This window comes from Hypanus sabinus, chromosome 10 (assembly GCF_030144855.1).
Source record: "Hypanus sabinus isolate sHypSab1 chromosome 10, sHypSab1.hap1, whole genome shotgun sequence".
Taxonomy (NCBI): domain Eukaryota; kingdom Metazoa; phylum Chordata; class Chondrichthyes; order Myliobatiformes; family Dasyatidae; genus Hypanus; species Hypanus sabinus.
Window position 1 is genome coordinate 56,796,804 of NC_082715.1, and position 23,897 is coordinate 56,820,700.

At 38.3% G+C, this 23,897-nt stretch overlaps 1 protein-coding gene and 1 long non-coding RNA gene across 4 annotated transcripts in view; both read left to right on the plus strand.

Moving 5' to 3' along the window:
- Positions 1-12,730, plus strand: part of rock2a (rho-associated, coiled-coil containing protein kinase 2a) — a 209,748-nt gene extending 197,018 nt beyond the window's left edge. The window contains exons 28-32 of one of the 3 annotated variants that reach the window (XM_059981881.1): positions 499-587; positions 2,684-2,762; positions 2,891-3,158; positions 5,711-5,927; positions 12,465-12,730. In XM_059981881.1, the coding sequence (XP_059837864.1) occupies positions 499-587; positions 2,684-2,762; positions 2,891-3,158; positions 5,711-5,927; positions 12,465-12,468 (657 nt within the window). In that variant the 3' untranslated portion in view covers positions 12,469-12,730. The other 2 variants (XM_059981879.1, XM_059981882.1) reach the window with 2 other exon arrangements.
- Positions 12,731-18,704: 5,974 nt separating this feature from the next.
- Positions 18,705-23,897, plus strand: part of LOC132400668 (uncharacterized) — a 30,816-nt gene continuing 25,623 nt past the window's right edge. The window contains exons 1-2 of the long non-coding RNA XR_009514329.1: positions 18,705-18,976; positions 19,127-19,249. This is a non-coding gene — a long non-coding RNA (uncharacterized LOC132400668). The remainder of the gene's footprint in view (positions 18,977-19,126; positions 19,250-23,897) is intronic.

Genomic DNA, 23,897 nt, shown 5'->3' on the forward strand with positions numbered 1-23,897 from the left:
TAAGATGAAATTGTATGTAGGCCAGACTGCATGAATGAGAGAAAAGCAGAGATAATATTTTGGGCCAGTGATCTATCAACAAACAGTAAAACGCTCTTCTCACCTTCAAGTACAAAACCATCATGGATAATTTTGTTGTTAATACTGAGACCATCTCCATTTGTGGCAATTTACTTGCAAACGTTTTGTCACCATACTGGGAAACATCATTAGAACACTATTAATTGTGGTGTATGTTCCAAATGCTTGACCTTTATGTACTTATCAACCAGCTGATCAGTCATCAATTTGGAAACTCAGTTGTGATGTTGGGAGGAAATCTCATCGCATGACCAAATTTTGTGCGTTGTGGTCTAGAATTTTGCCCATGTGGTGATTCATGAATAGCACTGATGTTTACATGTTTGCTTACAGAATTGTTCATAGAAAATCACGCTTCATATTCTATTCACCATTTGACTATATTTTCTCTGAAGCAAATATGATTTTATTTTGCAGTATGTAGTTGTGAGCAGTAAAAAGATCCTATTTTATGACAGCGAGCAAGACAAAGAATTGTCTAATCCTTCTATGGTGTTGGATATTGAGTAAGTAGCTCATTTTATTCTGATAAACCTTTAATATTTAAATTGCTTCAAACTTAAAATGAGTCTTGCTACCAATTAGTACTATAAATGAATAGTTTTTGACTCCCCTTTTCATTAGTTCCCTTATCTTCATTGTTTTCTCTTTTACTATTTATTCAAGCAGAGAGGGAATGGATGAAACCCCTTTATAATATCCTATTATGCTGCTTTGTGGCCTCTGAAAGTCTGTCATTAGTTTCCCAATCCATGAACATGAAAACAACTTTAAACATTGAAAGTACAATTGAGTTATCTAGTACAGTAGAACTCCCAATAATCCGTTCTGGTTATTCAGAACTCTTGATGGTTGAAGTTGTTTTTGCTGGCGGTTGTTGTGGGGATACTTACCCACTGCCTATCAAATGCTCCCAATACCAGGCATCTCAGCCTCTGAAAAGCAAGTTCAGCTCCTGACTTTGACGTGTGACTTATCAACTAAGCCTGGCAAAACCATTTTTACTGACGGAAAGGGGCAAAGATGGGTTACAGTGCCTTAAAACCAGCCACTTTGGGCAGATGGGGTTCATCAGCCATAGTTGACAGCTCATCTAGGAGAAGGAAGACTTTGATCTCAAACCTCCTCTTCTTTGTGGTTATATCCACTCAAGGAGAAAGCTTTGGGACTAAATACGGAGCTGTAGTCCCTGAGGCAGCCCTGCATTGATTTCAGTGGTGACTGGCAACTCCTGCGACACTGGTGGTGCCAAACTATGTCAGTCTCTGCCATTCCTTTAGATTCATCAGCTGTTTTGGAGAGGAAGAGCCTGCTGCATGGGCAACAGTTTGCTTTCCATATCGTATTGCCCTGGTTTCAGTATTATGTAGACAATGAGAACGCAACATCTTTAATCGACCCTGAACAACGGAGGACCTCAGGTGGTTCTGCATTTTTGCTCACTAGTGGTGTTTCCCACACTCCCTTCCAATGTCCATGGGCCCAAGTTTGGGTACTCCCTTCCAACTTGCATGGTTCACTACAACATAAAATCTTTTATAAGAAATTGAATGTGCTAATCCATCACTACCCAATTCCCAAGTATGCCAAATTATCACAGTTTTATTGTACCTCTCAAAATTTAGATACTTTATTGATCCCAAAGGAAATTGCAGTGTCACAGTGACATTACAAATTACAGATATAAATATCAGAAGAGAAGTAGAAAGTTACCTCAAACAATCTTAACAGGAGGGAGTCATCACTTCCCCGGCTATAGGTAGACATAGGGCCTAATGGCTAAGTGTAAGAATGTCCTCATGTAGTGCCCTTTGGAGCCGTGCAGTTTAGTCTATTACTAAAAGTGCTCCTCTGTTCAGCCAATGTGGCATGCAGCAGGTGTGAAGCATGTCCAGAATTGCCAGGATTTTCTGTAGGGTCCATTGTTCTACCACAGCCTCCAGTGTGTTCACCCGTGTTGATGCCATTGCCCCAGCGACACACCACTGCAGAGAAGAATTAACCCAGCAGCTCACCACCGTATAGAAGATGTAAATATAATAATAATTTAGATACAAATACAATTGTGCTTCCTGGAACACATATAATTCACAACAATTTTAGATGAATTCCCAAAATAGAAATAGATACTGTTCAGAAAAATATATTTTTGTGCTAGGACAGAATCTCAAAACATGGGCTGAGCAGCTGTTTCCAAGATGTAAAATTTCCCATGAACAATTATTTTTATTAATTTTCATGTGGTTTTTGTACTCAATTCTAACCATGTAGAAGAGCCTGTTGTCTGTTCTTGTTAGAATAAAGTATCACTGTAATTGAAACTTGTAATTCTTTAATTTTCCTTGGGTACAGTGGTAAGAGTTGAGTGAGCATACCTCATCTTTTCCATAAGCTTTGTTCCTGTGTAAATTCAGTATGAAACAAAACCAGTGCCAGATTTAAGGAAATTTTAATAAAATATAGCTTTTGTCTGGTATAGCATTAAGAGTTACTTCCACTTTACCTTTTAAATACCTAGTTTTTAAAATTGTAAATAATTGGTTCAAGTGGAACCTGAGATTTGTGCTTTTACTTTAATTTTGCATGATTTTTTTTATCACAGCAAATTGTTCCATGTTCGGCAAGTTACACAGGGTGATGTATATAGAGCAGATGCCAAAGAGATTCCCAGAATATTTCAGGTCAGTGGAATTCTGCATCTGGCTTTGAAATACAATGAATACTTGTTATATTTTCAACTTAAAGTATTTTTAATCATGATTATTTTTAACATCTGACTAGCATTAAATATTATTTTTGTGCTTCCTAGATCCTGTATGCTAATGAGGGTGAAAGTAGAAAGGAACAAGAATTCCCTGTGGAGCCTCCTGCCTTGGGAGAGAAGTCAAGCTACATTCCTCACAAAGGACATGAATTTATACCAACCCTCTACCATTTCCCAACCAACTGTGAGGCTTGCCCAAAACCACTGTGGCAAATGTTTAAACCCCCACCAGCTCTGGAGTGTCGCCGTTGCCATATCAAATGCCACAAAGATCACATGGATAAAAAAGAGGACCTTATAGCACCATGTAAAGGTCAGTACCAAAATGTGTTTTCATTTTACATTGTGTTAAATGTAGCATAAAGTAGGATGTTTTGTCATTTTGCATACTATTTAAAATTCAGTGGTCCCCCATAATAAAATTCATCAAAAATTGCTGATACCAAGTGGACAATTAGACGCTGCTTGAAAATTTATTTGTATTTTAATTAAAGCTGTTTCTGATTGTTTTGCTCCCTTTTTTATTGTTAGCATACTCTGTAGGATGTACTGTATATCCTTTTTAAATCTGGTTAAAATAGTACAAATTCTCCTTAGTTCTGATTTGAAGTATAGAAGAACATTTACCGTAATCTTTGTGTATTATTTAAAACAATCTAAAATTACACAGTGGTGAAAATTGAAAGTGAGGAAATAGAGCAGCAAAATGTAGGGCTCATTCAATAAGCTTTTCTAAAGAAGCTTCAACACCTTGCAAATCTCTTGTAATGGAATATTAGTGATTGTTTGACATTTCCTATTGCATGCATTCGGAAGTGGAAATGCATTAGTGTTATTGGGACTGAAATTTAAGTGCATCTCACAGTACTTAAGAAAAGGTAATTACTTAAAAGCCATAGCATCTGGAAAGTGATGAATTTCTTGCATGATTTTTCAGAGTAGATTTCTGCATCATTATCTCAGAGTGAACAAAGTACAAGTGCCACTAGATTGAAGAGTAACTAAAGGCCTAGATTTATTTTAAAGGTTGCAGCTACTTGATCATTTATCTGATAGAAATAATAATACTTATATTAATGTATTAAGGGAGAATGACAACTTGTGTCTCTGGATTTGGGTCTCCAGCCCCTGACCCCCGACTATGATGAGAGAGAGGGAGATTGCCCACAGTAAAATGGTGGCTAAGTCAATAGATGATCAGAAGAATGTAGAGTATAGAACCACTTTAAAATGCAAAACACAAGAGAAAATCTACAGATGCAGGAAGTTCAAGCAACTCATGTAAAATGCTGGAGGAACTCAGCAGGAAGCTCAGCTGGAAAAGAGTATAGTCAGCTTTTCCAGCTGAGCTTCCTGCTGAAGGGTCTCAGCTGAAGCTAAACTCTTTTTCATAGATGCTGCCTGGCCTGCTGAGTTCCTCCAACATTTTATGTGAGTTGCTTGAAGTTACTGCTTCTGTAGATTTTCTCTTGTTTGTGTTTGTGTTTGACGACTCAAGAGTTAAGGGCTTTCTTCCTTCTGTTTAGTTAGTGAGAAGCAAGTAGTGGTTCAGGAATACCTGGGTGCACAGGTGTAGAAAGTAATCCAAGGGTGACCTTTACACCAAGAAGAATGGAATTCTCCAAGCCTGTAGTAATTAAATGATCCAAGATGGCAGTGCGACACAGCTTGACCTGGCCACTCCGGAGCTGATTATCTGTTATTTGTGAAGCGGGGTGCCGTGCGCAATCATAATCAGATGAAAAATGGACGTGGTAGCACGGAGTAGGTCTCTGCTGGGAAGAACAGGCCCCCAGTCCTCAGGGTCGCGTTGGGGATGGCCGTTGGCGGGGGCGTCTTAATACGCTCGGCAGAGAATGGTGCTCGGAGAATCTGTGCTGGAGGGGATGGTTGGAGGCTTGGAGGATCGACGGACTCGGAGTCTGCTGCAGTCAGGTCGTTTTCAGTGTGTGCTGTGTCTGCGAGGCTGGGTTCGATGGAGCTTTCATTGTGTGCTGCACCTGCGAGGCTGAGTCCGTTGGCACCGTGGAAGTGGGGGTATTCCCTTCTGCCACCTGCATGGGATGACAAGTCTATCGGGGACCCTGAGGACTTGTGGAAACTGTGTGGTGGTTTCTTTTGAACTTGTAGTCCTTTAACATCTTTGGACTATTTTTACTGTGCCCATGGTCTGTTTTTTTATCAATTATGCTATTGTTTGCACTGTTGTAACTATGTGGTTTTGTGCAGGTCTTGTAGCTTTAGTTTTTGGTCTTGTTTTGTCTGGTGGGATTGGGGAATGCGCTAAGATGGTAGCGCAATATTATTATGCAGCAGTCTCTCCGGATTGGGGATTGCCAAATGTTATGTGGATTTTCTGGTGGTGTCTGTTTTGTCATGTGTTTTTGTGATATCATTCTGGAGGAATGTTGTCTCAATTTTTAACTGCATTGCATTTGTGTTTTCTAAATTACAATAATCTGAATCTGAAGTATTTTACACTTACAGCAGAGTGAACAGTTCTGCATTGCCTCTTGGTAAGGCCACTTTGGCATTAGTGGAATTTAGAATACATTTACGAGAATGATAACTGGTCTCTCAGATTTACTCATAAAAAAAGTTTTGAAAATAGTAGTTTGCTGGAATTTACAAGTTTAATGATTATTTAAAACACTAAGAAACATAGAAATTCTACAGCACAGTACAGGCCGATCAGCCCACAAAGCTGTGCTGATCATGTCCTGTCCTTAGAAATTACCTAAAAAATCTGTCTTCTGTCAAGGTTCATAGCCTACCTTTTTCTTTCAGTTGTAATTTACTGCTGCAAATTCAAGAATTGTGTTTGATTATTATTGAAAATAATTAACCTGTCTGTATCTTTTGCAGTAAATTATGATGTTTCCTCTGCAAAAGACCTGCTGTTATTAGCTAATTCAACAGAGGAACAACAGAAATGGGTGAGTCGACTGGTGAAAAAGATTCCAAAGAAGCCGCCTGCGCATGACCCTAACTTCCACAGATCTTCTCCTCGGTCCTCAATGCGGGTTCCACCTAATCAGTCCATGAGACGCCCAAGCCGGCAACTTCCTGCAGCTAAGCCCAGGTAATTTATTTAAGAACCTGTTAATTTTAAGTCTGTTGTACATTAGGAGAAAATTTTGACTGAGATGTATAAAGCAAAGCAGCTCTGACTGTAGTAAGTAAGTTTTGCATTTGGAAGACTGCATACTATTTGTAGCAACAATACTAGCAGTGAGAAGAGAGTGTGGCCTAGATGGGTAGGAGTCCTTGCTTCTTTCTTGTGGCGGCATCCCTTGTAGTTGTGCTCAATAGTAAGGAGGGCTTTTCCTGTGATGGAATGGGCTGTATCCACCACCGTTGGTAGGTTTTTGCATTTTTGGGCATTGTTGTTTCCAAACCAGGCCATGATGCAACTAGTCAGGATATACTCCACTGTGCATCTGTAGAAGTTTGTCATAGTTTTAGATGACTTGCTGAATCTGTGCAAACTTAGAAGAAAATAGACAAGCTGCTGTGCCTTCATTGAAATTGCACTTACTTGCTGGTCCCAGTACAGATCCTCTGATATGATAAAGCCCACAAATTTAGTTACCTTCCCTCTCCACCTCTTCCAAATTACTGATACAGATTATGAAGATTACAGATTATAAGGCAAAAATATACGTACTGCTGGAGGAACCCAGCAGATTTCATGGAGACAGAGTTAATAGACAATGTAGTATCCTACATCAGGAGTGAATGTGTTGAGATGGTCAGAATAAAGATGTGAGAAGAAGGGGTGAGATAGAAGCTGATAAATGATAAATAGAACTAGATGAGGTGGATGATAATAAGTGAATGGAGTCAGAAAGGTGAGCTTAGAAAGAGGCTTGTGGGTAATAAGGAAAAAAAAGGAGAAAGAGGAAGGTGGAGGCAGGTTGGAAGGTAATACTGTACAGTAAATTGAATCAGATAAAGGAGAGATAATAGGCAGATGGAACCAGGGGATAAAGGATCCATCAACATTACTAACCTGGATGAAAGAAATGATGCCATTGTGCCCAGGTTTTCATTTATCAAGATGAGGTGGAAGGACAGGTAGTGTTCTGGAGGCAAGAAGCCTCAGATGGACAGACAAGTTGGAAGATTGGGCAAAGTGGCAGGTGCACTATAGTGTAGGCAAGTGTGGTATAATGCATCTTGGTAGAAAGAATAAAGGTGTGGACTGTTTTCCAAATGGGGAGAGAAAGAGTTTGAAATTGAAGATGTGTAAGGACTTTAGAGTCTTCGTAAGGATTTGATTAAGGTTAACTTGCAAGCTGAGTAGGTAGTACAGAAGGCAAATAAAATTTTAGTGTTCAGATCAAGAGGACTAGAACAGAAAAGCAAGGATGTACTACTGAGGCTTTATAAGGCATTAGATCACATTTGGAACTTTATGAGCTCTTCTGGGCCCTGTTTCAAAGAAAAGATGTGCTGGCTCAGAGGATCCAGAGGAGGTTCACAAGAATGAAAGGCTTAACATATGAGCAGCTTTTGAAGTCTTTGGGCCTATACCCGATGGAATTCAGAAAAGTGAGGGGGTATCTCAATGAGTGGAAGTAGAGAGGATGTTCATGTTATTGGAACCTAGAAACCAAGGGCACAGCTCCTCAGGGTGTATTTAAGGCAGAGATTGATATTTATGGATAAGGGTTTAATGGTTATGGAGATAAGGTGAAAATGGGGTTGAGACACAAAAACAACCGATTAAATGGTAGAGCAGACTCAATGGGCTGAATTGCCTAATTGTGTTATATCTTATGGTTTTTGTAGGCAGAGAAGATAGAAAAAGTTGACCAAGGGATAAGCAACCCATGTGGATAGGTGTTTGGATGATAGGCAGATGGAACCAGTCTGGGGAGGGCAACTTCTTAAGTAACAAGTTCTAACATTTTTGCTGTTGCTGCTGTTGGGTTTACTAATTTGCAGTTCCTTGCTTTCTTCTTCCTTCTTCCTTCAGTAGTGGGATTGAGTTCACTTCCTTCATTCCAATCTGCAAGAAGCACACTAGATTCTGGAATTTTATAAGATAATCATCTTCAGTTACCTCTTTTAAAATTATGGGATATAGGTCATCAGATCCTGAGGCTTTGTCTTTTAGTCCCATTAATTTTCCCAGTATAATTTGTTTCATCCAATGATAATTTCTTCTATCTCTTTTTTCATTGTAGACCTTTTGCTCTCCACTATTTCAGGAAGCTGTCACTTCATTGTGGAGAGAGAAAATAATTAAATTTCGTTGCCATTTCTTCATTCCATGCTTTAATTTTTCCTGGCACAATCTGTACAAGACTAACATTGACATTTTTGATCCTTTTTAAAATTTTAAAGTGCTTTAAAACTTTGTTTTTATGTTCCTCACTAGTTTACACTAGGACCCTACTTTCTGTCAATCTCTTACCCCCTTCCTGTTTCTGTGGCAACATTACATGGTTAAACTTTGATAATATGTTATAGGATGAAACTCACAGGATCCCTGCTTGCATCCTTCCTATAATCTGGTAATGAAAAATGTTCATACTCCCACACCTGATTTCCCAACTGTATTTGTATTTTTTGGCTGGAAAACAGTTCATTGCTTGTGGTGAAAAGAGTAGAAAGATAACTGTCTTAAAAATTGAGCTCATTTATATAATAACCTCTATTTGTTGTCCAGATGGCTGAGTGTTTTTAATCTGTGCCATTTTAAACATCAGTCTTTTTATTCTTACACTCTATTAATAACTACTGAGAACTAAGGGACAGTGAGAGCATAGTTTTGTCAGGGATTAAATGTGAATTAGCTTATTCGTGGGCAGCTTGTGCACTATCTCATATTTTACTATTTCTGTAAAGAAATTGCTATCATCTTTTTGCACTTTCTGAATGCCAAACAACTGTAATTTTTGTTTGCTTCTTTAGCACTTTTCATAGTTAAGGTTACCCATGCCTGTTTTGTAGTATCAGCTGCCTTGCCTTTATGGAGTGTCTGGGTCTTAACTCTAAATAATAATTAAGTATTAACATACGAAACTTGATGGTGATTAGCATCAAAATGTACCTGTCCTGTTTGATGATGTTTGCCATTCACAACTATTTTTTCCACAATAAGGAATACTAGCTTTAACTGATTTTCAACTCCTCAATTCAGCCCAGAGTGAAATAATTTGTCTGCATTTAATGAGGATAGCCTGAATCAGCAAAACCCTCACCCCAGTGTTTTGAAACCAGTACATTTCATTCACTATGTTCATTTGATTACTTCCCCATTTCCTTGGCAAGTTTATAATTCACTTTCATTTATGTTTTATTACCTTTGTAACTTGCAAATATTTGCCTCGATTCCCATATTTGTTGCTATTCTTATAGCTTTGACTGTGGCCCTGCTCTTCGAATCATCCTACATTGACACATTTTAATAGCACCAGTAAGTTGTAGAGGGTCACTTTAACTTTGTTAGCATGTAATCAATATTAATTCACAAATTGTATCTAGACCATTCGTTCTGCATGATATTTTCCATGTTTCTTTATCTGCATGCATACTGAAATTTATATCTTTCAATAAGCGTATTAATCCTGTATGTAACTCTAACCAAGTACTTTCTGCATTTAATGTGTTTTTCTGTTATGCCTCTGAAGGCTGTGGCTGAGTTTCAAGGGTACATGCAGCTTTCTATATCCTTCTGATCTTTCTGTATGAAAATCTAGACAGTGCAGCGTGTACAGTAGGAGGGGAAATGTTATTCATTATAAAGAAATATCAAAACGGAAAGTAGATTAATGTGTATTTCCCTCAACTGTTCCAGATTATTTGATATGGCCTTTAAAGACTGGGACTGGCCGTTTGATGATGATGATGATGATGATGATGTTTTTGATTTTTGAAGAAGTTTTACCTGAATGGGGTAAACTATCTGTCTGGAAAGCATTGGGTTTGAAGTTTTGCAGTGTCTTTTAAATGAAGCATGGTGTGATGTGTGCCTTGTCAACACTTTCAAGAACAGCTTTATAGCAGAAGACTGTCTTTGCTGAAATGTTATATTTCAACTCTATTGTTGAGAGCTTTATTCATTCCCTGACAGTATAATCTGAAATTGAAGCCTGTTTCATTTACAAATAGGGTAGCATTATGAATATTTTAACCCAGTAGGTCTTCAAAACTAACTCAACAGAAAACATATCAACTGATGGTCATTTACAAAAAATAGTTCAGTGGCCAGGTTTTTATTTTTCAGCAGAAAGATCCTGGACTTCGATTAGAATTCAGGAACTATTCCCTATTGGACACTGGGATGTTAAAGTTTACTAATGCTTACGTGCAAATGTTAATAGCTTATTACTTTGATCTTTTGGTATAATTACTCAAACATGATTGACTGGTAGGAAAAAATGTCCAAAAAAAAGAGGGGAAAAAACAAGGACATGAAATTGGAATTAAATTGATTACCTTTTTCATTAAAACAACTCAGATAAAATGCAGTCCGCTTGAGAATGTTCAAGCATTGAACTAGCAATTATATTCATCCCAGACTTTTAGACTCTAAATGGAAATTTTTGAATGCTGTGCCCGCATATGTATATTTTGTGCATACAATATTAAATTGACCAAGTAGTGAAAATTCATTGAGTTAATTGAGTCATTACCCTTGTGTCATGGAAATGGGGGCTCTTTGACCTGCCTCATCCATGCTGACCCAAAATGATACTCTACCTAATCTGATTTTACAGCATTTGGCCTATATTCTTCTATTCCTTTTCTGTACGTGTCCAAATGCTTTTTACGCACTGGGATTGTAGCACATTTTTCAGGGAACTATAAACTTGCATCTCAAAGTCACTTTGTGCATCGACACTCCCAATGTGCCTGCGCCTGCCATATACTACATGCCTGACCAGCATTAGGTCACTCAAAGTGTGTTATCTCACACTTCTATGGATTAAATTCTATCTGCCGCATCGCTGCCATCTACTCTAGCTAATTTGTATCCCACCTTAACCTCAAGGAAATGTCAGCAAACTTATTTATCAGACCAAAAGCATTTTTATTCAAGTCATTTACATTTCTTTATGACAAACAGTAAAGGTCACAGCACAGACTCCTACAGTACATCACTGCTTACAATCTTCCAATTAAGAAATACAACCACTACCATCTGCCTCCTATTGCCAAGCCAATTCTGGACCCAGTTTGCCAAAGTACTTTTGGATGCCAGCCCTACTGTATGGGACCAAGTCTAAAGCCTTGCTAATGTCCAGGTATATACCATGTCTACTGCCTTTTTTTCCATTAACTTTCTTAGTAAGCTTCTTTAAAAAAAAGCTCCAATTTGTGAGGATTTTCCATGCACTAAACTATTGCAAACTCTCCCTAATCAGTACCTACTTTTCCAAGTGATCATAAATACTATTCTGAGAAAAATTATTTTGCCTGAATATCAGCTGATTTTTAACTGCTCTTAATTATTGCTGTGTATGCATCTAGTACATACGTGTCAGTGTGTGTTTTATTACAAGCATGTGAGTTACAGGTTTGTTTTAGTCTTCTCTGCACATATTAAGTGTTCAATTGATTTGTAGAGTTTTTAAAGGCAATTGAGGAAAACTTCTTTTTGCTTTTCTGGAAGCGCCATGCTGATAATTTGAGGGAATGAGCCTCATCCTCCGATAGATGAACCTACAATAGACAATTTCATATTTGGAGGAGCAAAATTCATATTTATATCATGTTTTATTTTGGGTATAACATGGTTTCATTATGTCCCCAAAATCCATAAAAATTGGGTAAATGTTAATTTCGCAAATGAAAGAGATGCTGAAGTTGTCCCCCAACATCCACATTAATATTGTACTGCTTCAGTGCAATGAAATAAAGCTGAAAGTCATTAATTTATGTAATTTGGCAGCTCACCAATGTACAAAATCAGTGTTCCAATTTTACCTCACTTCAGTTACGTTCAGCAATATTTTGGTTGCGATCATGGACAAGTTATTTATCTAATTTGACACAAATTCTTAATTTATTTTCATTTTTTTCCTAAAAATCTTACTATTTTTATAGGAAATACAAATTGTGATTTTTATAATAACTACCATTTTCTGCTATCTTTGAGGAGATTGTGCTGAATTTTGCTGAATCTCAGTGAATTTTAGCAGAAATTCATAAATATTCCAGTTTCTTTATTAAGTTGGAAATATTCAAATGGAGCACCATGGACCCATTGAGCTAAATGACCTGCTTGCTCAATGAATAATATTTATAAGGAGCTTCCCTATAATGTCATTTAGGCATAATCATTCTTTCTGTAGTCAATTCTCAGTATGTTTCTTCACAGATAGAATTGGCATTAATTGGCATTAAAGAGCGTGAATTCAGCATTTTAAAATTTTTACAAGGCATTTGTTAACCATTTTATGAATTAACAGTATAATTGCTCGCATGATGTAACTATATTTCTTCTGGGTAGATGTGCCATTTTTGTCCTCCTGACAAAATTCAATATAAAAAAGACATTAAGTCAAATAGCATCTACCAGAAGACAGTTGCCAAAGGCTTTTAGTATTGTAGTCTTGTATTAAAAGCATGTTTTAATTCCATTATCTTTTTGTTTCTTTTTCAGCTAACCCGTCTTCTTGGGAAATGCATTCATTCAGTTCAAGATAATGGGTTTCATTATTAAACAAAAAAGAGACTGTAATACACTTTCTGACATTCAAACAAGGGTGCACAAAATGCTGCAATTTATTTTATAAGAGCTAAAATGACTGCGTATCAAAAGTATCACAGTGGTTTACAGCACTTTGCAGCAAAATAGAATTTTAACCTGGGTACAGTATTGAGTATTGGTCTGCTGCAGACCCAGATAGCAATAGAAGTTGAATTAAAGACACCTCCTGGCTGCTTTGTATGTCTGAACTACATAGAGCTCTGTTGGATGAGATTTTACTTGGCAACCAAGTGAAAAAAAACACTAGATTGGTTGGAGCATAGGATGGGGTAAATAAACCACTGTCCAGTAGGTTGAGTGCTATAAAGAATAATGACTCTGTGAGGTGGTTACATCAGTCCAACATCGTATGAAACCAAATATACTAAACGGTCATGTGAAAGAAATTGTGTTGGACCATCCCAGGAGAGCTTTGGAAATTTCAAAGTTAGTCATACCTTTTCAAGTTTATGCAGAATAGTAAGTAGTGGAAACCTTCAGTTGTCTTGGCACACAATACATCATACGGTATGTATAAAGAAGAAGCTTTTGTAATCACAGTTGCATCTATGCACTTGTATAAAGCCATAGAGTTTAACAGAGTTGCTTATGAACATTTTATAGGAAGCTGCATCTGAAAGGAATGTGGGAAAACTGCAGCCCTTCAGATTGAGGAAATTTTGGAGTATGTCATCAGTCAGAACTACACACTTTATGATGGGCAACCCACAATTTTCATTTCATAAATAACGCCTTAATTTAACATTTTCTAAATGTTTGCCCATCTTGTTAAATTGAAGTTTACTGATGACTGTTATAATGGAAATTAAATGAAAGTTTATTGTTAAGAAAAATAGTGCACTATTTTTACACGTAACTATTTGCATTGGCCAATTTTGAATGTTTCTATAAAATTATTGAAGAAAATATTTCAAGTATGGAATCTTTAAAAAAATCTAGTTATTATAAAACTGTTACTACCCATTGCAAACTGAAAATTATACAAAGGAATAATGTGTTCTTGGCCCACTTGATAATATTGTAATAGAAAATTTACGGAACTTGTAATCCTTTAGAGTCACTAAGTGCTATGAAACCTTATTTGCCTTGGTTTGTGTAGCAGTCTAGATGTTTTATTTACATTATCATTTCTAAAAAAAGAGCATCTGTGTTATTTTTACTACATTCTCACAATACATATAAAGATTTTCACAAACTCTAAAATGATTTAACTGAAGTCATACTGTAGATGTATTTTAAAGTTTGAATAGAGTTCTCTAACACTGTAGCTGTAGCATAGACTCTAGTACAGTTGCAGTAGTTTGTTATGAGGACTCTAAATAGCTGGGAAGCTGAGGCCTTGCAGATAGGGCACTCACAGATATTTTACATGCCATCTTACAAAATACATAATTTATATTGGCTTGACCATTGTATTTATAAAGGCTATCAACTTGAAATGCATGTTTTATACAACTACAGTATGCTAAAGATAATGTAAAACATATTTGACAATAAAACCATTATGTAGCCTTCTAAATTTTGTGTTTTGCATAATTATTAATTAGCTTTTTTGCCCACTCCCATATACATTGTCATGAAATACAAAGCATTTAATGATCCTTCCCCCCCCCCCCCCCGTTTTTACAGGACTGCATTCCATTTGTTACCGTTTTTCTATTGCCCTTTCTTTTCACGTTTCTCTTTCAAGTTTATGGTCTTCATTCCGGCTATCCTTGGTGTTTGACAGCTTTTATTTATCTTCTGTCAAGAACATTTACTGTATTTGCAGGTTTCTTTTAACCACAAACTGAAAAATTATCGATTCTGGTTAAACACAGTGCATTATATTTCCTTAAACTATCAAATGTGATTCAGAGGGAAATTTAACCCTGGTAGATAATTTTTGTAATACAGTCATGGTACTCTGTGTATACTTGATGTGCTTTTTTTTCCTTTGTGAAGATATGCCTAATATATATTTTTGTGAATACCACTAATGAATCTGTACATATAAAATCTGTGAAGGATCTTGTTGCACAATTAATCCTAAACTAAAAGAAGGCTAGCTTAGTGCTGATGCTAAGAAAAATAAACACAACCATTCAGCTGGTAAAACTATTGATTATACTTTCAACAATAGACAAGGATGCACTATGAGAGGATCCTTGTGAAAAGCAAATGGTTCTAAGACCTGTCTTGGTAGATATAGAAAGAGACTGAACCATGGGTACAGCTGGAAGCATCCCGAATGAATAAATGAACTGAAAATACAATCTTGTGTCCCTTTCTTGAATATGTAAATACTTGTAGGTGTTTTCCTAAAGTTATTTTGTATCCATCATTAGCTTATCAGTGTTTCCCAACCTTTTTTAGCACTTTCATACTTGCCAACACCTCCCTAAAGCACTTTCATACTTGCCAATGCCCCTCTAAGGCACAATATACTTTCTGGCACCACTATAGTGTAAAGACATGCCTACCATATGCTGACATGAGAAAAATTATTCTGTTTTTAATTTTTGTCTTTAAACCTAGCTTACACAGTACCTGTGTGCTGTACGGCAGTTTCAGTGTGATCCTCGAGCTTGATGGTTTTTAGCAAGAGCTGAAATATCTGGTTCATGGTGTGACAGCAAAAGCCTTAAGTCTCCACATGTAACAATGTCCAAGTAGCTTCTGTCTTTTGTGAGTATGTGGTTCACTGCACTAAAGCCTCTTTCAACAAGGTAGGGGGATGAAAATGCAATGAGGAGCAGTTTGACTCTTCCCCAAAGACCATGAAACTCCATATGACAGTGTAGCCACATATCACAAAAGCAAGTATTTTTGATGCTTCATCATTTTGAATTTCAATAATTTCTTCTGCAAGCTCTTTTCCTTTTGTTCCACCTTGCAAGGAAATAAGTTAATTACCCAGTGCAGAATTTTCAGATCGTTCACATCAGTGGCAGGAGCAGAGCTCTGCATACTAAATAAAAGTACAGGAGGGATGAGCGGAGCGGGCATTGTCAGGAGTAGGCCAGTAGGCTTTGGCTCCGAGGAGGAGTTGGCTCTGGGTAGGCTTTTAAGGTTTTTTGGGTTTTTTTCTTACTGTACCTGGTATAGTAAATGAGGGTTGTGTGTTCTTCATGCTGGATGCTGCAGTCCTAGGAGACCCAGAGTCTCGTGAGGAACTATATCTGCATGAAGTGCGTCTGGCCTGTGACTCCTTGAATACTATGTTAGGGGTCTGGAACAGCAGCTGGATGACCTTTGGCTTGTACAGGAGAGTGAGGAGAAAATTGAGCAGAATTACAGGGAAGTAGTCACCCCAAATTTGCTGGAGGTGAGTAGCTGGGTGACTGTCAGGAGGAATGGAAATGTAAATAGGCAGTTAGAGTAGAGCACACCTGTGGCCATTCCCCTCAAAAATAATTACAGCATTGGATACTTTCATGGGGGATGACCTCCCAGGCAATGCCATAATGTCCAGGTTACAGGCACTGAGCAGAGGTCCATGGTGCAGTAGGGAAATAGAAGAAGGGAGCGGCAGTGATAGGGAACACAATATTAGGGGAACAGACAGGAGATTCTGTGGACATCAGTGGAACATCCGGATGTTATGTTGCCTCCTAGGTGCCGGGGTCAGGGGCATCTCAGATAGTGTCCACAACATTTTGGAGATGGAGGGAGAGCAGCCAGATTGTCTTGGTATATATTGGTACCAATGACATAGAAAGGAAAAGCAAAGAGGTCTTAGAGAGCCAGGTAGAAAGCTGAGAAGTAGGACCTCCAGGATAGTAATTTTTGGATTGCTACCTGTCCCCTGTGCCTGACTGCCCTGCCAGTGAGGGTAGGAACAGGATAATTTGACAGATAACTATGTGGCTGAGAAGCTGGTGCAGGGGCAGCGCTTCAGATGCTTGGATCATTGGGATCTCCTCTGGGGTAGGTACAACATGTTCAGAAATGCCTGGTTGCACCTGAACCTAAGACGGACCAATATTCTTGCAGGCACTTTTAAACTAATTTGGTGGGCAGTGGGAACCAGAGTGTTGAGACTCAGGATAGGACAGATGGTAAAAAAGTAAATGTAGCATGCAGTCTCAACTCACTGGAAGTTAGAATGATTGGGGGGGGGGGGGGGCCGATCTCATTGAAACCTTTCAAATGTTGAAAGGCCGAGACAGAGTAGATATGGACAGGATGTTTCCCATGGTGGGAGAGTCTAGGACAAAAGGGCACAGCCTCAGGACAGAGGGGTGTCCATTCAAAACAGATGCAGAGAAATTTCTTTAGCCAGAGGGTGATGAATTTTTTCAATTTTGTTGCCCCGTGCAGCTGTGGAGGCCAAGTTGTTGGGTGGATTTAAGGCAGAGATTAATAGGTTCTTGATTGGACATGGCATCAAAGGTTATGGGGAGAAGGCCAGGAAATGGGAAAAAGAAAAAAAGGATCGGCCATGATTGAATGGCGGAGCAGATTCGATGGGCTAAATGGCTAGTTATGCTCCTATGTCTTATGGTCATCCTGAATAAATAAATGAACTGAAAATAAAATTTTGTGTCCCTTCCTTGAATATGTAAACAAGTATTTTCTTAAAGTTAATTTGTATTAATCATTAGCTCATCAGTGTTTCCCAACCTATTTTAGGCCAACAACCCCCTAAATTGTGAGAACATGCTTCCTTGTATATTTCCAATTTTCCGATCAAAGTTAACACTGCACTTTTTGTCTGGATTAAATTGAAATTCTCATGCTGCAATTTCATATTTAGAATGCTCATTTTGTAAAACAGACTGGCTAGGTATGCCACATCTCCACCTTGAAGTTCAATCTTGTTTCCCAAGTTCTTGTTGACTTTGAGCAAAAATTCAACCAGTCAGAAAAACATCTTAAGCAGCAGCCTTTTTACAACCAATGCACTTAAGTGTGAAGAAGCAAGCTGTTCAAATTCTGCTTGGGTAGCTTGGCATAACTGGCCAAATATTCTGCTATTTAACGGATGAGCTTTAATTTTGTTGATAGCAGATTTTTACAAGAGTCATGCATGAAAATGGTCACTGGCTGAAGTTTTTGGCTGTGAGATGTTAATGATGAATTACACAATGGACTGCAAACAGACTTGGATTTTTTTTTCGTAAATCCTCTAAACCAGCATGGTGGCCTGTCATATATGGTGCTCCATCTGTTGCACAAGAAATCACGTTCCTAATCGGAATACTTTTATTCTTAATATACAGTTTGAGCTCGTCGTAGATTGATTCTCCGTTGATACTGGTTTTTAACTTTTAACAAAAGAGAATCTTTTCATAAACTTTTATATTTTTGATAAACCGTACATATGCCGTTAGCAGTGCCGCGTTGTTTGGCATAGTTGACTCATCCAGTCGCATCCCAATTTGTTTTTTTTTGTAGCTCCGTGCACGTAGATGATATTCAATGTCTTCACTCATTTCGTCAATACAATGAGCTACAGTTATTACTCGGAGGAATTGTTTTTAAAGTACTGCTATTTATTTTGGGAATAGTGGTGAGCACTTATGATATAGCAGGTGTTAATTAACTTTTCACCAATTGTATGAGATCTTCCACACTTTGCTATCAGTTTGAAAATGTAAAAAGAAGCAATGATAAACACCCGTTCACCATAGTTGCCCTTTCTCTGGAGCCTGTGAACACGACCTACTGGGAACTGCAGTCCGTCCCGGAAGCGAGATTTAGCTTGGGACCGAGCTTTGCCGCTAGCTTTCCAAGGTCCAAACGGTTCCACAATCTCAGCAACGACTTCGCAGAGAACTCGCCTTTCTTACACCATCTGTGGGAATGTAGTGGAGCGTTTATGATTGTTGGAACAAAGCTTAATCTAATTGGAAAAAACGAATACTCCAACCAAGAGACAGCAACTGCAGAAGCGCGGAAAATAATCGCTGAAATAAACAGAAATTTGAAAAAGACTGTCAAAGCATTTGTTCAAACGTAGTCTGTTAAAACTCATTGCAGCACTGATTGTCTCCGCATTTAACCCCGTTATTGAAGTGCGACAGATTCAATGCAAGTGTAGTTAATATTTCAATTGTGCCTGGGGATTTAATTCCCCGTTTTACTGTATTTCAACTGATAGGATCGGAACAGAACCGATTGTCAACTTTTATTCGGTTATTGTACAAACGCAGTCAGGGGGCCGCTCTTCAGAAAGTGGTGTAATAGCAAACTACTCTGAAAAAATCGTGATGGTGTTCAGCTCTTGCATTGAAACGGGTTAAAGAGATGTTACCAAAATGGGACAAAAGGTAAAAGCCGCATTCCCCACAGCAACTGAACTAGAAACAACATTAACTGCATTCTTCAGATAGGCTAAATGTGACCGCGAGGAACCGATAGGGAAGGTGGAATACTGATTCTGTGTCTGTGGGCTGTAACAGAAATCGGGGTTGTACTGAGTAAGTAGAGGACTGCAAATTCTGATTGTAGATGGAATTTGAATTAGCTCATCAATAAGAAATTTCCAAATTTACATCAAATCAATGTCTAACTATTGTGCAACTCTTGAATGAGTGAGTGGCTGTTGATTTTCCTGTTTGTTTTGTCAGTAATTTTGTCTTCACCTGGAGCTGGTGTACTTGGTCACCGCCTTTGTCCCTTCAGACACGGCGTGCTTGGCCGGCTCCCCGGAGCTGATGGTCTGACGGGAACGGATTAAAACCATACTCCAGGTATGTAACATTTTGACCCCCCCCCCCCCCACAACTTATATTTCCCCTAATGCCCCCTTAGGACACGAAACCGCCCCCTTTGAGCGGTGTAGGGATGAACCACTGTGATGGTTTTCTTGTGCTGTGGATGCCCTTTGAAATGCTAAATGAGACGGGGTATTATTCATTCTTGGGATTTTTTATTTTCTTACAGGTTTCTCAAATCCGGTCTCCATGGGCCCAAACGCTTGGCATCAGAGCCAGGAAAGAAAGAATTTCATCACCAGGATGGTCATGAAATCTTTGAGCTCTCTGCCCAGATAGCTGTGGTGGCAGAGGCATTGAATCTATTCAAGTCAGAATTGACAGACATTTAAACTTCACATCTGTCAAAGAGTTTGAGAAAGAGAGCAGGAAATGGAAATTAAAGCCATAATTGGATCAGTTAGGACCTTATTCAATAGAGTGGCCAATTTAAATTGCCTGTTTTATTACTGCTCTTATGTTCACATACTGGATCTCTTTATCATGTTGTCTAACTTTATCTCTGTAATACAGTACAGGAAACATTCAAATAAACTAGCTTTAATGGTATAAGATGCCACCCCCAATCTGATATTTTTAATTTTGGTAAATCAACAACGTAGCCTATTACCATAGTGAAGCTCTGCTTGCTGGCCAGCCCATTAACTGCATAATGGATAAATATAGTTCTGCCTTACAACCTCCTTATTAGCTGTAATACTGTGCATATAACAAGGTACTTAAGAGGAAAATTTTAATTTATAGAAATTTAATTACCATCTAAAATTTCAGCATGAAAGTATTAATCTTCCTGCTTTTGGAAGTAATTGCTAAGAAAGTAAGAAAATAGCAGGAAATGTCAAGTTTTGATTTCACTTCACTTTCAATATGTGAACTATTTATTATTGGATCACCCATCATGTAAATCAGTTTACTTAGGCTTAAGCTATAGTGTTCCCAGTTTCTGCTCCATTCCAAAACTAGCCTCTCATACAATCAATCACTTGCTTTCCTGATAATAGATCACAAGCCACCTGTACAAAGTGGCATCACTGGTGTTGATTGGGGAGGGGGAGTGAAGAATCAGTTTTGTGAATTCACCAGAATGGCGTTTACTGGTCAAACAGGATGTGGGTTGGAAAAGGAGACCCTGAACTTTATCACATCACTACTTCTTCCTCCACCTTGCATTCAACAGTATACTGCATATCCCACAACAAAAGGAGAGGTCTCTGAGAAGAAGCAAGCAATGTGAGCTCATTTTACTCTTGCTACTTTGCCTGCCTCTGGTGTGCATTGATGGTAGTTAGATTCACAGGAACCATAAATTATTAAGTACCCCTTCCCACCAGATCAAACCCTAGCCTTCTATCTCATCTGAAACTTTCCACCAATTAGTAGTCCAGGTGTGGCAATGATTTCAGCTAAGGTTGGATCACTACCAGAGTAGCTAATACAAGAGCTAGGCAGTTCCACCGATGGTGTATCAAGGGACAAGTGAGCAGATGAAACCAGTGAGTAGGTGGTTGTATGGTGTGCAAATGACTTTCCCAGGCTGGCCACCATAACAATTATATTAGTAATTGTAGGACTGGCCGGTACTGCCCAGTAGAGTAGTAAGCTAATAGTGGACATGTTGAATAAATATTTAAACTCTTAATGGTATAGGAAGAACATGCCAACCAGCTCCAAGGTGCCTAGCACCCTGGGGTACAATGGTAAATAAGGACAGATTAATAAATAATAAAGACATTAATATCACTATTGTGACAAATTCCACAGTTTCATTGGTTTTTCATCTCAGTGTTATCAAAAAAGAGTGGAAATACTGCACTTATTTTTTTGAACTTTTAAATTTCCACCAAATCAAACACTGGTGCTTTGCTTGGAAAATTGCAAAGGCTACACCACTATATAATAATGGAGAGTATGAGCAATCAAGCTATATAGACCAATTAGCCAATTATGTGTTGATCTTAGACAGGACAAAGGGAATCTCTGTTGGGGTGAATGTTCAGGGACTCATCTAACTACTTCCTTCATCTTTGCTCTCAGACTCTCTGCTAACCAGTGCATATACCTTTTGTGACTCTTGTGTCCACTCTTCTGCTTTTACCAACCACTTTCTCTTTTGAGGCAGTTTCCCATGCAACTGTTGAAGGCATAGGACCTAATCTTTTACTTCCCACCAACCAGGGACTCAAAAACACAAGCCTTAATCAACATTTAACTTAGGTGGCATGGATGAGCTAGGTTAAAGGCCTGCTCTGTGTTGTGTAACTCTTGATTCTTCTTCTAATCTATTGTTTTGCATTGGTGCTCACAAGTTATTTTTTAACAACAGAAAAAACACATTTGCAGAGTGGGTGACTGCTTTGTGGAACATCTCATTTCATTTCCCAAGAGTGACAGCATTTCTACTTGTCACTTACTTCAACTCAGTGGCCAGTTTTGTTATCTCAGTGTAATTATGACCTTTGTTTTTCTCCCTCTCAACATACACCAACTGATAAATTGGGCATTTTCAGCCATGGATTTGGTTTCAGCAGTCAAGGCTGGTTTTCATGTCAAGAGAATGGAAGTTAAGAATTTATCCACTGCAATTAACATGTTTGTTTCTGGATGACACACTTTGAAGGAGATATGTTGGACTTGCAGGAAAATCTTGATTTTACAACTGCAATTAAATTTGTTAGGTAGATTTATTAAGGAATCATTGATAAGAGGAGAGTGTGTGCATTTAAGTCAAAAATCAGTCACAATTTGATGAAATGCTTGAATAAGAAATTAAATGGCCGCTTCCTTTTCAATGACAAGTAATAATTCAGGTAAGAGAAATGGTGATAATTCAAGTAAGAGAAATGAAGATTAGCTATTATGTGACAAGGGAGTCTTGGACCTGTGACGTCTTTGCATTTGCACAAGCTCATGCTCACACCAACTAAAGCTGACTATAAAGAAGGACCTTGAAACACCCTACTTTGCCAGCACAGTGCTCACATACACAGTAGAAGCCTGGATTCGGTCTTGGTTAATGTGATGCTTGTTGTACAAAAACATAATGTGGCATGTTATATTTTTCATTAATGAAAGGTAACCCTCAGCTGTTACCATTATATTGAGGAGCAAGAAATTTTTACCTCATGGAAAAGCAGCATGGGGGGATTTTTTTTAACTGAACTGGACACGAGGCCAAATGATTCCCTCTATTATCAAGAATGTCCGTGATTCAATTATTTCTGAATTTGCTTGTGATAAAAGAGAGGTAGGCTTCTTTTTTATAAAGAAAATTATCTCTGTGAAATGTCAGTGGAAAATTGCTCTGATGATCAGTTTATTAAGTTTATTGTGAGACAACCATTCAGGGGCGTGAAATAATGACATATCTGAGGTGATAACAAGAAATTATAGCAGTATCATAACATTCTGGCTCACCAATCTCTTTAGGGCAAGGATATTGCTTGAGACCTCCAAGCCTACTATGTTCTAAAATGACCTAGCAAACTATTCAGTTGTAGCAACCTACAATTATGAAGTATCAAAAAGAGCAAAACTGGAGGAACATTCCCTAATTAACATGGCATCAGATCTGACTATGAGAAAAGCAGTCCCAACTCAGTTAACCTTGCTGTATTTCTCTGGGGATATGCCCAAATTCCACCAACTAAGTGGAATTATTCCATACAATCAATGTCTAGTCTTGTCTGAAATTATCATGGGTATACTCTGCCCCTTCAGTGGTGTACACTGGGAAAACACTGCTCTCAGAATTGTCATTATTAACTGTGGATCTCACAAAGTCTCTTGAAATTAGACCAAGCACTGTTAATAATCATTAATGGACCTGACAACTAAGTCAATCTAATTTTTTCACTGGTCCCTGTTTTTCTTTTCCAGCCTTCTAAAAATATTGTGTTGTTTCAGTGTAATTGCTGCTTTGCAATCAGCTGAAACTGTTCCTTTTGTCTATTGAATTAATCCATTCAGTGTTTCTGCATCCACCTCATATATAGATATATATAGATAGATAGATAGAGCACCTAAGATTTTTGCACGGTATTGTAGTAATTTTATGTATTGCACTGTACTGCCACAAAAACAAAAACAAATTTCAAATTTCATGACATATATGAGTGATGATAAACCTGATTTTGAACTAATGGTGGGAAGGGGGCGGGGGGGGGGGAAATCATTAGATGGTTTGCACCCGAACTGGAAGGGGACTAATATCCTAGTGGGAAGATTTGCGATTTGCTAGTGCTGCACAAGTGGGGTGGGGGAGTTAAACTGGAGTTGTAGGGGGATGAGAACCAGGGTCCCAGAACAGAGAGGAGAGAGGTTATGGAGACATGTTGTTAAGGACTCAGAAAAAGTCAGAATCAAAGGTTTGAGTATGGTGCAACTAATGTTCTGAGCTTCATATATTTCAATGCAAGAACTTTTGTAGGAAAGGCAGATGAGCTCAGGGCATGGATCAGCACATGAGATTATGATACTGTAGCCACTAGTGAGACCTCTTTGCAGGAGGGGCAGGATTGGAAGTTCAATATTCAGGATTCCGTCGTTTTAGATGCAACAGAGGGGAGGGTTGGTGTTACCAGTCGGAAAATGTCACGGCAGTGCTCTGGCAAGACAGACTGCAGAA